This window comes from Leuciscus leuciscus (genome assembly GCF_965113295.1).
Source record: "Leuciscus leuciscus genome assembly, chromosome: 3".
In the NCBI taxonomy this organism is placed as follows: Eukaryota; Metazoa; Chordata; class Actinopteri; order Cypriniformes; family Leuciscidae; genus Leuciscus; species Leuciscus leuciscus.
In genome coordinates this window covers 24,866,259-24,882,305 of record NC_138727.1, presented here as the reverse complement: position 1 = coordinate 24,882,305, position 16,047 = coordinate 24,866,259, and the positions used below count along the sequence as shown (strand labels likewise).

Here is a 16,047-nt window from a genome sequence, read left to right as displayed (position 1 = left end):
GTGTGATGCATAAAAGAGGCTTGCGCATTAAGTAAACAACCCCAAAATGGACGAGAAGCAAGATCGAACGGGTGAAGGAGACACTGAATGAAAATGTAAATTCACTCTCTGACAGTAGATGGTGCTTATGGAGCAGCAGTAATATAGCATTTTCCAGGGTTACACCTGTAAACACAGCTTTTTTGACACCGCTTGTGTACTGATTCTTTGTTTTTTAAACTTTATAGTTATGTTCTTTTGCAATTTAATCTGTTTGAAACATTTGTTTACTTTATACATTTTGTGAATTCTTCAAAAGTAGGTAAGTGTTATGTTTAAGGTTCTTCTTGTTATATTATAAAAATTCTAATTTGTTATCAACCCTGTACAGCCTGAAATAATTCACTAATAGTAAGAAATAAAAAAATAAAATGGAAGATTTTTATTAATTTTTTTTTTTACCTTTAGACAAAATATAAAATGTTAAAAATATATATATGTTTGATCCCAAACTGAGCAAAAATAGCAATGTGCTGCAGTTATTTATAATAAGGCCAAAAATGTAAATCAATGAGATCTAACAGTATAGCAGACTATTTAAAAAGCAAACAAATATCATTTGTCATGCTATATCTCCCAGTAAAGTGTCTTAGTAAGATGATATCATGATAAGATGACATCATGATAAGATGATATGATGAAAGCTCTGTCATTTAACTGTGGGGGCAAAACACAATGCAATGCAATGCAATAGGCTTTAGGTAATGACTGAGAGATAAACAAATAAACATTCCTCCAAAGCCTGTTGTATAAACAAAACTGATTGAATACTTTTAAAATATAAAATTGTCTAAAGGGGGAGCATGCCTCCAGACCCCCCTAAACCTGACTACCATGGCCCCATAGTTTCAGAAAATCCTGTGGGAAACACTGCAATATAATGTTTTATTGAGTTGTTTGTTGTTTTATTTGGCGTTACATTTGAAATAAAATTACATTAAAGTGATAGTTCGGCCAAAAATGATATTAAACCCATGATTTACTCACCCTCAAGCCGTTCGAGATGCATATGTCAATCATTTTTCAGACGAACACATTTTCAGTTATTTTAGAAAATGTCTTAGATCTTTCAGTGGTTATAATGTCAAGTTATGGGGTCCACCTCGGCAACGGTCGACGCACGTTCACGGGAGATGGATGCCGGCGTATGATGTAGGACGCAGCATAGGAACCCTCGTACGTGGCGTACGTCCTACGTCATACGCCGGCATCCATCTCCCGTGAACGCGCGTCGACCGTTGCCGGAAGCCAGTTATTTTCATTTATAAAGTTTTAAATATGTATATTTTTACGACAAAACCGCACGGATTATCCTCAGAAGGCCTTCGTTTGTCCCCCTGGAGCCGGATGGATTACTTTGATGGATTACTTTTGTGAAGGATGCATGCACATTTTTGGGACTTGAAGGAGGTGGACCCCATAACGAGACATCATAACCACTGAAAGATTAAAGACATTTTCTAAAATAACTGAAAATGTGTTCGTCTGAAAAATGATTGACATATGCATCTCGAACGGCTTAAGCGTGAGTAAATCATGGGTTTAATATCATTTTTGGCCGAACTACAGGGTTGCCAACTCTCACGCATCTGGCGTGACACTCACGCTTTCAGCATCAATCTCACGCTCTCACGCACACGCAAGAAATGTCACGCCAAAATCCATTTTTCTCCCCTCTCAATCCATTGATTTTCTGTTGATGACTAGACCACAGCGTATTAATGACAGGAGAGGAGTTTAAGGCACACAGCTGTAACATCTGCCAACAAAGTTCTCACTGCAGTATTCTCTGATCGTTGTTTCGCTGAAAACCTTGCATCTGATACGTCAGTTGCGTGTGTTAAGTTCAGAGAGAGTTCAGAGCATAGGTTCGGAGTCAGAGCCCACTGATGCGCGTTTGAAAGTTTGGATGACAATCAAGGTAAGCAGATAATAAAATGGTGTGCCTTTCACTCACAGGCGTAATTTCCTATGGGGACAGGGGGGACATGTCCCCCCCTCTTTTCGAAATTCCGTTCGTGTCCCCCCACTTTCAAATTAGTTTGTTATGATTTTTTAACCGCACGCCGTCATCGCCACAGAGGAGCAGGACCGAGCAGGACACGGAGCGCCTGCTTGCGTCAATGCGCGCAGCCGCGTCCAGGAACGTCGCTTGCACACACTAAAAATACCTCACCGAAAGTTATAATGAGCAGGTATAGCGCTGTCTGTGAATGTCCCAGCACACACTCACACACACAACGCACAGAAAGACTCGCGCCAGTGTCGAGCGCACAGACAGCGCGTCAGAATCAGTTTTGCTGGGCAGTTCTCTTTCGCGCTTGAACGAACAATAACACACACCAACATGCCAAAATGTCCGTTTTGTCGAGTATCCTCATAACAGAAAAGCAGTCTTAAATTAGTTACATAAAGTCTTAAATGAACAAGAGTAAATGAGAAAATGAGATGCGTGAGAGCCTGTCAGCAGCGGCAGATTTTAAAGTGACAGCAGCCACTAATTCTGTCTGTCAGTAAAGTTAACCAAAGAACAAAGGGAACAGAGAAAATCACTAACTGCTCTTGACTAAAGAACGCTTGCAGCTTTAATAAGGATTAATCTAATTTAATTCATAATTTATGCAGTGCGGACTGTTTGATAACCCAAGTCAATTTCTGTATATTTCATACCTGTTAGACTGGAAGGGCACATGTAAATATTACATTTATTTTGGGGTTTATGTGAGGATAGTTTTAAGTTCACATATTAAAAGTTGTTATAATTTTCAAAAGTAAAAAATCATTTTCATGGAGACATCAGTAGCTACAGTGATACTGGCCTTCATTCAGAAAAAAATGCCATTAAACAAATATTTAAAATATACTGTCTTTATGTTGTTTCTACATTACAGTGGAAATTGAGTCTCACATTATTTACATTTTATTTGCACACAAAACATTAATGGTGAACATTTTTTACTTTATAAAATGATTCTCTCAAGTCTTGGCAATTGGCCCCTATTAAACAATAAAGAAAGTAAGACATTTTTCTTATACATAGTTTAGTAGCCTACTATATTCTTTTTGGCAGAATTTATCATTATAATCAACTTAATTATTTCCTGGATTTTGTATCACCATAGTCCCTAAAGGTTATGTAAATGTAGGAAATGTGATTAAAATTGTGAAAAACATTGTTTTGCTTTTTTTAAAGTGCAAAAACATTTCCCCCCATTTTTTTTACAGTGCAATCAATAAATTAATTGTACATTTTGAAAAAACTATTTTTTCCATAAATCAGGGTTTAGGCTATATAAGTAAACAAGGACTGACATTTTTAAAATTAGGGTTGGGTTACGTGCGCGCACTGATGTTTTACAGAGTCTCACTCTAGCCAAAGTCCCAAAGTTGGCAACCCTGGAACGATCCCTTTAAGACAATATCAGTGTTCTAATTTTAAAAAGTTACAGAGCACAATCTTAACGTCAGAAAAGTAATAAAAATGTTAGAAGAATGTTGACTGCTGTGTATTTTCACTGAAAAACTACACAAGAAATGCTGCACATTTTTAGAAAAGTCACCACAAAACCAGTCATTTTAGGCCGCAAAAAGCAGAAAAAAATCCTGCGTTATCCTGGAGGGACTGAGTGTCTCAGTTTACATTACATTCACACTGGTGTTTTATGAAGCCACACAATTAGAATATAGGCCTAATAACAATTTTATATTATTATTCCAATGACAGTAAAATACATATTGTAAAACGAATTATTTTCGGATTATTTACTGGGAAAAAAATGAAAATTACCATTTCATAAGCATTTTATTTTACGCTAGAGTAGGGAAATTATAATACTTTTGTCCTTATTTCTACAGTTGCAAGAGATAAACCCTGGAGCTTTTATTTTGACTGGGACAGGGGCTCATGCGCTAACATCAGCTCTAACATCACCTGAATCCGCTGTTAAAAATAAGTCATCCACCCACCCGAACCTATGATTTTCTCTGATTTAGATATCCGCAAATTCTCAGTGTTAAGCATGATGATATGGAAACATATCACATTGAAGTAGGCTGCTTTCAAATGAACATTTATTTAAAGTCCCCTGAAGTCAATAATTGTATCCCTTAAAACTCATCTTTGATCACCAAAATGACAATTTATTTTTCCTGTGAAAAGAAAATGTATTAATGCCTTAAAATAGCTTAAATGTAACCACTCCCTTGCTTCATTTAAGTATGTGTGTACCATGAATATGCAAATTAGCCCCACCTCAACTGACACCAGCTCAGAGATTCCACTCGGTCAAATGTACTGTAGTAAACGTTGCACAACGGCAAGTGAAAATACTGGTGATCGGGAAGTTGCAGTGATGGAAACAATGACAACTCCAACATCCAATCCCATTTCTTACATCACATCCCTACCGCTATGTGTCTGACGCTGTAGAGAGCAATGCATAAAATACATTGCCATTCTTGTACACATCGACTTGCATACGAGCTTGAATAATTCACTCTTTACACACACACAAGATTTTAAATACGTAAAGCCTAAGCAAAAGCTGGATATATGCTTTTTTAGTTTATTGCGCATCACGGTCATTACTTATCACATACCCAGCACTTGATTCATCCTAGTTAACTATTTCAGTAAAACGCTCACACATTGTACTTTTCTTTCTTATCTTTTGTTATTAATTCTCCTTTTTTTTTATTTCTCTTGGATCCGCATAGCTTTTAGAGTCGGCAAATTAGTGCCTGATGAAAAATTAAGCTTTAAACAAGTTATTTCCATCATGTTGGAAAACACTCTAATCAGAATAATTTCTGTTAAGCTTGTGTTTTTGTTTTGTTTTTTTGTTAATGCTGTTAAAGGACAAAGCAAGGAAAAGATGCTTTCCAACAGGTTTTATCGTAGTTTTTGTCCAACTCCATTGACTTGAATTGGATGTGCTGTGAGGTACGGTATTACTCCGCCGCCGGAAACGGAAATGGGGTTGTTTGTGGGCTGGAGTGTCTATTATTCAAGCTCTCAACGGAAGAATGTACGGATGTGAGTAGTTTGGAAAAATAGGTCCACAGTTTTACAACAAATGGTAAAACACCTGTTGGAAAGCATCTTCTGCAGCGATTTTTGTGTGAGCATATCAGTGAACACCCCTGACCACTTAGTGAGTTTCACTTCTTTGTAAACGAAAGTTTAATGCGTTTTAGGAAGGATTGTTCCAGTGCACCTATGCAGCCATTGTGGAGGTGGGGGGGGAGGTGCTACCACAGAAACCGAAAATTCTCGGGCCAGCACCATGTGTCCAAATTTCTATCTTAACCCTCTGAGGTCGAGAAACGCGCCGACGCGTTTTGCTGGATTTTTTTCACATAGCAGCAACATAAACTTAAATTACTCCGTCATTTATGGTTATACAGAAAAAAGAAATATAAAAAAATAATCTGTGATATTTCTACTTTTGTATGTGTCCACTTACAATCAAATCAAAACATTGTGCTTTTGTAAAATAAAGAAAATAAACAGGGTGTGCGTTCTGCCTCTCCGTCGCGGTGAACTTTTTTTTCTTGAGCACGTCTATAAACTGAAACATAACTCAGCGAATACTTCTCACACATTTATGAGCCATATACCTTTATACACATTTAAGTGTGTACTTTTAAATGATCGGATTCAAACTGAAAACAAATATTCTCTGTTTAAGTAATTTGTATAAAACCAACAGGATGTCCAGTATCTCAAACGCTTGCTAATTACTTTTTAATTCGACACGCCCACTCGCGCAAAAGAGATTCACATGCAAATCTCCACATGGGACGCGAACGCCCTCGTTACCTCAAACACAAAACACCAAAACACTTCACAAGTCTCTGCTTTTCGTCGAGTTTGGAAGACACGTCTGAGCTTACATTGGATTTACTCCCAGAAGAAGAACGCGATTTGAAGACAAGAAAGATGTAAGGTAAGAAATTCTTACTTATTAGTTTATGGTATTGTTGCATAAACTTCACATTGCAGTTGAACTGTTGCTAGATATATGGTGAATATTATACTATTTAGACCCGTGTTTCCTGTTAAATACTGTTTGTGGATATCTGCTCAAACATAGATATGTATAACCATAATGTTTAATATTTTGGAGCGCGATGGCGTTTGAATGTATCATATTTTGGAGCGCGCTGTGGGTTTTAATGTATCATATTTTGGAGCACGATTGCGTTTGAAAGGAAAAATGCACCAAACATTAGGCTTTATGTTTTTACTATTATCTCATTTCATATCATCATAACGAATGGAAACATTTGAAGTAACATATGATAATCAATATTATTTTTCTCTAGCGTAGTTGTTCTTGAAATCTTTTGGAAGATTTAATTTATTGTTATTATTATTTTATGCAGCACTGCGTAGCCTATGCCTACAAGGCACAACAAACCTGGTGTTCATTATATATTGTTGGAAACGTGTGTGTGTGTGTGTGTATTCTGTGAATTTAAAAAAGAAATTTTAACCAGAAAAATCTAAAATCTATTCCCAAAATCGTGCAGCCCTATAGTTTCTCTTGATATCATTATGTTCACAGTTTTTTCTTTTTTTTCTTCTTTCAGGGACCAGATGCAACTGAGTCCTGCTGACTTCAACATTCACATGAGTCTCTGTACATGAACATGGTAAAGTGAAAATCAAACACCTTGGAAATGAAAGGTATGTACAATGTTTTTAGGAATGGCACAAAGGTCTCTGTCTTTGGATCATTGTTTTCAATGTGCTCTTTTGTCATTTGTATTTTTGGATTGTGTTGTGTTGTAAATAAATCCAAACAATCTAAAAGCCATTCTTTTTTAAATCTCCTCATTCTTTGTGCAAGGTTGCTCTGAATGACAGGGCCTGATCGCTCCTAATAGGGCAGTTAGGGGAGTGTCTTTGTCTTTCTCAGGTGTGAAAAGCTTACATATTCATGAGATGATCACGCCTCTTCGCATATGGCTTTGTCACACAAAACACGTCTTAGAAATTTTAAATCAATATATTGTCTTATCTGAATGAGCAGTCAGGGTGATTTTCACATAGTTTTGGAGCAAATATTCTAGGCTATGTCATACAATTTTCAAAAGTCTTGTGAAGAAATAATCAGTATGGGTTTCATGGCCTTATTTCAGTGAGAATTTTTTTTTGTATTTTCACAAACCACGCATAAATGTCATTATCTCAAAACTACAAACTTTTACATACATGCTGCTGATATATTATTGTAGCAGAGTTTGTGCTGAATACAGTGTAATTAGATTTTAGCCATGAAAATGTCACTAGTAACAGAAAAAAACACAAATGTCAGAGCATGTCAGACCACCTCCAGGGCCCAGAAAACAGCTCAGACCTCAGAGGGTTAACCGTTCTATTTCATCAGAAACGATCTGAAAACAGGGCTTTAAGTGTAAAATACCGAACTTGTCCTTTAAGTTAAGCAATATCTCATGTGGGGGTTCTCTTACGAGAGGTCTCTCTTTTCCTCGAGATATTGAAGCCAAAAATTATCCTTAATTTTGCAATAATGTAAAACGCATTGCAGCAGCATGCAGACATGGGCGAGACAGCTCGCGCGCCCATTGGCTGCTCTGCGGCAACTGCACCAGCCTATCGATAGAGGCTCCTCATGACGTCAGAACCAATGAGGGCGCTTCGCGCCCATTACGTCATGTCCCGCCGAAATCGGGTGGGGCCAGGGCTATAAATACGGCCCAGAGAGGCTGGTTTGGTCAGTTTTTCATCTCTTCAGCGGGCCTTCGCGTCGCTGGATCCTGAGAGGAAGCCGCGCCGTCTGAGTCAAGCACCCAGCGGGATTAGTGCATCTGAAGCTGCTGGTCGACATCTCGCCGCCTTCAGTCGCCATTTCTGCTGACGCTTTCCGGCGTACATATCCTTTTCTCTTCTACTGTGTTTTGTGTATGTGTGTGTGTTCGCCGCCGCGACACACACTCTCATTGCACTAAAAGAGCCGGGCGTCTTTTTCAAGACGCCCCTTTCCCCCCCAACCCGCAAAGCTCGCCGGTGCGCCCGCTTGCCTTGCCTGCTTGGAGGATGATACCTGCTCTCCCTCTGTTCGAGCCGCTCAAACCGCGCCGTTCACAGGGGATGTCAGGAGCGGACAGTCACGGGGCTAGCTTTCTCTCTCCCTCTGTTCGAGCCGCGCAAAATGCGCCGTTCACAGGGGAGGCTGGAAGCGGACGGTCGGGGTTAGTTTTTCTTTACGTACAAGAAAGCTACCCTGCCTCTGCGCCCCATTCACGCGTCAATCACCAGCGAAAGGAGAAAATAGCGTTTTAGTCCCGCCGAGGCTGGACTGACCTGAAACTTCTCACACATTTCTCAGTTCCCTGATCAGGCGACTGGAAATATAAATATTGCAGCGCCGGCAAGCAAACGCCGAAGAAAACATGTTGACGCTCTTATATGCTCGTGCATCTGAAAGCCTTTGTGTTCCCCCCTGTGGCTCAGTGGCGGAATCTTTGGTTTTTCACACGAGAGACCGGAGTTCGAATCTCGGTCTAACGGCAGATTAATTATGCCTCCAATGCTTCGCTCTGTCAGTTCCCTGAAAGGCGACTGCAGATGTGCATTTTGCAGCCAACGAGCGCGTTGTACAACCCACTCGCCTGCACCCAAACACCGTTTCTATGGTTCCCGTGCGTCACTGGCGAAAGGAGAAAAGAGTGTTAATGTCCCGCTGCGGCCGGGCCGAATTCTATTTCTCATTCCCCTCTGAAGTTCGGGCGACTGGAAATGTCATACTGCAGTGAGCGAGCCTGTTGTAATGCACGCACGCCTGCAAACAAACGCCAGCATGTTGACGCTCTCTGTTTCTATGGCAACTTCTCGCTCGTTCAGTTCCAGTAAATGCGACTGTTCCAGTGTATTCTGCAGTAAACAAGTCGGCGACACAGCCCGCTTGCCTGCACACAAACGCCGCTTTACGGCTACCCAGATAAATCCCATAGAGTGTATTTTCTGGTGTTCCGGCCACGGCCGATGGTGTTATGAGTGTAGACAAAATGCCCAGTGCTCATTCCTACACAGAAACACAGCCCGTCACACAGGGCTCGCGCACATGAAATCGACCCAGATCGATTGCGCATTAAATGTGGTAAATGTGCCCACTGCCCAGTGCCCACAAACACTACGTTCTGCATGTCTCAAGGTTTCTGTAAAACGAAACCAACATGCATTCGCTCTGCTCAGGCAGACAATGCTCTCAGTGTTGTAAATGTGCCCGCTATCCCACGCCCACATTCACACATAGACATGACAGGTCTTACGGGACTCGCCCAGCCCTCCCCCTCTCGATTGACCACCGAAGAGGAGTCGAGCGCGGGCAATCTGCCCGCTGTTATCAGCGCGCGCCCTGCCTCAAATGTCATAAGCGCGACGCTTATGTTGCAGCACACTGAAGCCCCTCTGTCGCTGAGCGACCAGAGCGCGCTTCGCATTCAACCCCTAGCCATTCGTGCAAACGCATGGGCAAGGCTACCCGGGGTTTCAAAGTGGGTGCTAGACATTATAGAAAGAGGCTATTTGCTACAGTTCGGTCGACGCCCGCAACGCAAAGCGGCGCGAATCGATACTACGGTGAAAAAGGAAGTAGCACACCTACTTCGGGCCGAAATAGCGAAGTTACTGAGCAAAGGGGCTATAGAACCCCTATCACAAGCTCAGAGCGAAGGGGGCATGTACAGCAGATATTTTCTGGTACCAAAAAAAAAAAAAAAAAAAAGACGGGGGTCTCAGACCCATTTTAGATCTAAGACGACTAAACAAAGCACTTCTGAAACGACGGTTCAGAATGCTCACGACCAAGAAAATCCTCTCGCAAATTTGCCAAGGGGACTGGTTCATGTCGATAGATCTGAAAGACGCTTATTTTCAAATACAAATAGCGTCACGTCACAGGCGATTTTTGAGATTCGCCTTCGAGGGCCAGGCATATCAGTTCACAGTCCTGCCATTCGGCCTATCCCTGGCACCTCGCGTATTCACGATGTGCATGGATGCAGCGCTCGCACCCCTCAGGCGCCGAGGCATACGAGTGCTGAATTATTTGGACGATTGGCTGGTTCTAGCTCGATCACAGTCGGAGCTCATAGAACACAGGACCATATTACTCGATCACCTCGAGAATTTAGGTCTCACAGTCAATTGGGCAAAGAGTTCACTGTCTCCCAGTCAGAAAATATCTTTTCTGGGCACAGATCTGGACTCGCTGTCTATGACAGCACAGCTGTCGCCGCAGCGCAGACTAAGTATTCAGCGCATGAAAGAGATTTTTCGCCACGGCACTTTAGTCCTGCTCAAAAAGTTTCAAAGGATGCTGGGTCTCATGGCTTCAGCATCCTCAGTGCTTCAGCTGGGTCTGCTTCGCATGCGCCCGCTGCAGTATTGGTTGAAAGCGTGCGCCGCGCAGAGCTTGGACCTCCGGTCTCGCGCGCCTCAAGGTCGATCAGAAATGCGTCGCAGCTCTGAAACCTTGGACAGTGACCGACTGGTACCGGTCAGGTGTAAGCTTGGGGACTTCCTCGAGTGTGAAGGTGGTGTCTACGGACGCCTCAACCTCGGGATGGGGAGCGCTGCTCGAGGGCAGACCGTTATTCGGCCAGTGGTCGGAACGGGAAAAGCTTCTGCATATAAACTGCCTGGAAATGATGGCAGTCGACAATGCGCTGAGGCGCTTTTGCCCCAAGATAAAAAGACACCACGTCTTGGTCCGTTCGGACAACATGTCAGTGGTGGCTTATATAAATCACCAAGGAGGTATCAGATCCAGAATCCTTCACAGGCTGACGGAACGCCTCCTGGTCTGGGCTCAGCACAACCTGCGCTCGCTCAGGGCAGCGCATGTGCCCGGCCATCTGAATGTGGGACCAGACAGACTGTCCAGAAACAATCTGCCGACAGGAGAATGGTCTTTACATCCACAGACAGTCAAAATGCTATGGAGGACATTTGGCAGAGCGGAAATAGACCTATTTGCGTCTCAAGAGAACGCTCATTGTCAGGAATTCTTCTCCAAGAGCAGGGATGCGCTGGCTCACGCTGGCCCCGCTGCCCGCTCTATGCGTTTCCCCCTGTCACGCTCCTACCCCAGGTGTTAGAGCGAATCAGGGAGAGCGGATGCCCAGTGCTACTCGTCGCCCCATTTTGGACAAACCAAGTCTGGTTCCCAGTCCTGATGCAGCTGACGAGTACCGCCCCGTGGCCGATACCGGTGAGGAGGGATCTCCTCTCGCAGGCGAACGGCTCGATCTGGCATCCTCGCCCGGAGCTTTGGTCCCTACATGTGTGGGCCATCAACGGGTACCCGTTAACCTCCCAGCGGGAGTGTTAAACACGATCACGCAGGCTAGAGCTCCATCTACGAGGCGGCTCTATTCCTCAAAATGGTCTGTGTTCACTAGCTGATGTACAGCGAGTGGCACTTCACCCTCACGCTGTGGGGTGCCGGAGGTTCTCTCCTTTTTACAAGAGCTTCTGGATAAGGGCAGAACCCCATCCACGCTCAAAGTTTATGTGGCGGCCATAGCAGCGTTCGCTGAACCACCGCTTGGCCAGTCATTAGGAAGGAACGATCTGGTCATTAGCTTCCTTAGAGGAGCTAAGAGGCTGAACCCTCCCAGACCACCCTCAGTTCCCGTTTGGGACCTTTCCACGGTTCTGGAAGCCATGAAAGGTGCCCCATTCGAGCCAATACAGTCAATAGACCTGAAACCCTTGTCTTTCAAAACAGTGTTTCTTCTGGCTCTCGCTTCAGTGAAGCGCATAGGGGATTTGCAAACGCTCTCAGTGAGCACGACGTGTATGGAGTTTGGGCCGAATGACTCGAGAGTCATACTCAAACCAAAGCACGGATATGTTCCTAAATCCCTCAACACACCGTTTAGGGCACAGGTTATCTCCCTGTCGGCCCTGCCGGTATCTGAGGAGGAAGGGGACGCAGGCTTCCTTTGCCCGGTCACGGCGTTAAGAGCCTATGTGTCTCGCTCATCTGTTTTCAGACAGACGGAGCAGCTCTCTGTTTTGTTCAGCTGACGTTCTAAGGGACTAGCTGCGTCAAAACAGAGTCTATCCAGATGGATAGTTGATGCTATAGCGCTAGCTTACACATCCAAGGGCCTGCAATGCCCGATAGGTGTCAAAGCGCACTCCACAAGAGGCATGGCCTCGTCGTGGGCTTGGTCCAGTGGGATTGCCTTGCAAGATATCTGTATGGCGGCAGGCTGGGCCTCCCCGTCTACATTTATAAGGTTTTATAACCTCGAGGTTCCCGCTTTGCAAGCTAGGTTGCTCTCGGTTTAATTTTTCAGTATTGCCCGCCCGATGCTATCGGCTCGGGATGCTGAAACTGCTAGAGCGTCGATCACTGATCGCCTATATACTTCTGTGGGCAGTACGTAAGTCCCCCATATTTACCAGTCCAGGCTGAGTTCGCCCTGGCTGTGTGGAACACTTGATATAACATGCTCTTATCAGAGCTCAATATTACAGGAATGATGCTATTCTAGCCCCTCTTCCCGGATTCTCTGTGAGTCCCTTGTGATTAGGCACTGTATGAGCCCCGGGCACCTGCCCTTGGGACTTTAGTGTTATGTCTCAAGCACGCACGGCGTTTTACATTGTGTTCCCCTAGCGTAAGATATCTTACGCAAGTACGAGAGACCTCTCGTAAGAGAACGTACTCGGTTACTAACGTAACCTCGGTTCTCTCTAGAAGAGGGAACGAGTACTTGCGTATCTTGCCGTGCATGCGTCATGTTCTGATTCGCTTCAGCGATGAAAAACTGACCAAACCAGCCTCTCTGGGCCGTATTTATAGCCCTGGCCCCACCCGATTTCGGAGCCTCTATCGATAGGCTGGTGCAGTTGCCGCAGAGCAGCCAATGGGCGCGCGAGCTGTCTCGCCCATGTCTGCATGCTGCTGCAATGCGTTTTACATTATTGCAAAATTAAGGATAATTTTTGGCTTCAATATCTCGAGGAAAAGAGGTTTTCCCCTAGCGTAAGATATCTTACGCAAGTACTCGTTCCCTCTTCTAGAGAGAACCGAGTTTACGTTAGTAACCGAGTACGTTTTCCTTTATGTTTTATATAATGGCCACTACGAGGTGATCTGGGCATATTTTTTCCTTGATTGGTTTTCCCTAAAGAGATAACTTAAACGTTGTTGTTGAAAACGAAAGTAAAAGAGTGAAGCACATTCGTTGCTTTTTACCGCGAAATGAGAGTTCTGTCTTTATTATAATCAACACAATGACTTATCTCATCCACCCGCGACACACCCACAATTAATTGGAATGTTGTTGTTTTATATTATTTGGCCTGCCCGACCCGCGGATTACCAATATGAATAGAGCGGTTTAGAACAGATTTTCTGAAGAGATACGAGTGCTACAATGAACAGAATGAATTTAGGCTTTTATTCACATTATAGATATCAGCGAACATAAACAGAAGCTCAACCGAAACCAGCTTGACGTGCGAGAACAAACCTCATTGGCTCTTGCGGAAGCTCAAAGTTTTGACCAGTCTGACAATTTGTGCTACCCTCAGATTTTGTTACCTCCCACTGTAGGTAGCACAATTCGACAGCGAAAAAGATTCTCCCTAACAAATTATGCAACCAGCATCATATTCATGTGGTTTGAGTCTTTATTAACGTCCATACCAACCCCTACCGTAAAACAATCCGTTTAACCGCCAAGCTGCCCATCACGAGAGAGATGTTTGAATTCTAAGTCAGATAAACACGTCTGAAGTAGTAACTTTATGTTTAAACTGCAAAAACAGGTGATAGTGAACAAGCGCCTACCTCAAGGGCTCTCTCTGGATCCTCGTCTATGAAACTGTCAGAGAAACGCCTGCAATGTAATTTCACACTATATTGGTAACGTTATACATGTATGTGTGTAGGTATTAAATGCATTTGTTAAAAAAGGCCTTATAACTCACCCGCTGGTTGCCATGGGTCCGCTCTCAGTACTTTCCTTCAGAAGCCGTAGAAAGTTCTGGAGGAAACGGAGACGCTAAAGGAAGTAAACATGTGGGCCTGTCAGTCATAGATATGTATATGTAGAAACCACACTCGACCACTCCAGACGTGTTAACGCGTCCGCCATCTTGGAACGGTCAAAACACTTCAGATGCTGTCGTCCCTCGCTGTAAATTAACGAGTTTTTAGATGGCACAACAGTGTGCTGCCTCTGGTTGTAAAAACTGCCGGGATTTAAATTCCCCCCCAAAAAGGGATAACATTTCACAGGTGTGAATGTGTTAGTTTATGTGGTTTTTTTATATTTGTTTTATATGTATATCAACTCAATATTACAAGTTTATAAACTATGCTAACTTTTTAATGTCGTGTTAGCTAATGCTTTCGTCTTGTTGTATTAAATCCTATGAAAATCATCTGCTGCGGTTATAGATATTCATACTTGCATATAACTATGGTTGCAAACACAGAGTCAATTTATTCTCGTTTGTTCATGGACTGACTTTGACCGTTCCAACATGGACGGTTTATGTGGAATCGCTAATGAGTATTCTATGTATTAATATTTCTATGCTGTCAATCCTGTACTACTTCCGGAATTAAGAACTGTGTGAAAAGACCAAGACCCGACAAAATACATTGCGCACAAAGATTCGTGACAAAAACAATATACGTACGTATTTAATGCATTTATTTATTTGACCCTGCTGGGAAAAAAGCTATAGAAACCATCACAGAAATTCGAATGGCTTGCACAACAAAAAACATTACAAACCATCATCCGTGTCGTGTGTTTTTAGCCATATTAGTGATGGGAGAAACGAAACCGGGGATCGTGTTGACTTGGGACATGCGCGTGCACGCAAATTCAATGCAATTCAATTCAAATTTATTTGTATAGCGCTTTTCACAATACATATTGTTTCAAAGCAGCTTTACAGAAAGTGCATTTCAGAAATGTACATAGAAAATTATGGATTATGGATGTGTGTTTATGGCTGCAATCTGCTTGGTGTGACAAGGAAGTGAATGTTTTTCAGGGGGTGTTTTTATTATAGCAGGATAATGTCCACAGAACGATGAAATTATGAACATGAAGAGATCTGTCATGGATTTGATTTTCAGATTTCACTGCAGCGTCCATAATGTCTGTGGGAGAGAATAAAAACGGGCGAATGAGTTTAAGAAATAGCATTGACAAATAAAACATAAAATAACAGAAATAAATGTAATCTTATTTCATATATAAGTATAACTATTTCTAAAGTTAGTTTTAATCTTTTAAACACCACATTATATGAGTTAAAAATGCAATTATTAATTATTTAAAGTTATAAAGTTAGGTTTAAGCTTTTTAGAAGACTCGAAGTGTAGCCTACTCCACAGCTCAAACTGACAAGCGAGCGCACTGCGCAGTGCGCACTGCCGATCGTAGAATTTTTCTGATCGTGGTGTTTTCTTCTGAGCAGAAGAAATATGTCAGAGTGAATTGTTTTCAGATCACACAGTCACGTCCATAAATTAAACAATAGAGATTATATGAAACAAAATGTTAAATTATCAAATATAAGTATTTCAATCTAATACACAACGAAATACTGACTTACATAGATAAATAAAACATAAAATAGTGAATAATAGTTCATATTATTTGAAATGTTAAATTATCAAGTATAAGTATTTTAGTCTAATACACAACGAAACACTGCCTTACATAGATAAATAAAACATAAAATAGTGAATAATAGTTCATATTAATTGAAATGTTAAATTATCAAGTATAAGCATTTTAATCTAATATATCAGTGATATAGGATCATCATGTGGACGCCACAATATCCTGTCTTACGCAGATACATAAAACATAAAAATAAACGAAATAAGATGTTAAATTATCAAGTATAAGTATTTTAATCCAATACATCAGTGATATAGAGTCATCATGCGGACATCACAATATACTGACTTGCATAGATAAATAAAACAT

At 42.2% G+C, this 16,047-nt stretch overlaps 2 protein-coding genes across 8 annotated transcripts in view; one reads left to right on the top strand and one right to left on the bottom strand.

Moving 5' to 3' along the window:
- Positions 1-16,047, bottom strand: part of sugt1 (SGT1 homolog, MIS12 kinetochore complex assembly cochaperone) — a 144,223-nt gene that overhangs the window by 127,951 nt on the left and 225 nt on the right. For 4 of the 7 annotated variants that reach the window (XM_082165402.1, XM_082165405.1, XM_082165403.1 and 1 more), the window contains exons 2-3: positions 14,021-14,094; positions 13,881-13,947 (exon numbers count right to left, since the gene is read on the bottom strand). In XM_082165402.1, the coding sequence (XP_082021528.1) occupies positions 13,881-13,947; positions 14,021-14,094 (141 nt within the window). Of the gene's footprint in view, positions 1-13,880; positions 13,948-14,020; positions 14,095-14,835; positions 14,857-16,047 lie in introns of those variants that run through there. The other 3 variants (XM_082165407.1, XM_082165408.1, XM_082165404.1) reach the window with 3 other exon arrangements.
- Positions 6,646-12,861, top strand: LOC309495593 (uncharacterized protein). The gene is made up of 2 exons (XM_082165395.1): positions 6,646-7,418; positions 9,996-12,861. The coding sequence occupies exons 1-2, from the start codon at positions 7,365-7,367 to the stop codon at positions 11,400-11,402; spliced, it is 1,461 nt and encodes a 486-aa protein (XP_082021521.1). The 5' UTR covers positions 6,646-7,364; the 3' UTR covers positions 11,403-12,861.

What these genes read in the sequence shown, in the direction of transcription:
- LOC309495593 (XM_082165395.1), top strand. Translation starts at nt 7,365, where the DNA reads ATGTCAGACCACCTCCAGGGCCCAGAAAACAGCTCAGACCTCAGAGGG. An exon ending in CAGACCTCAGAGGGTTAACC is followed by an intron (nt 7,419 to 9,995) that starts GTTCTATTTCAT and finishes TTCGCCTTCGAG; the next exon opens with GGCCAGGCATATCAGTTCAC.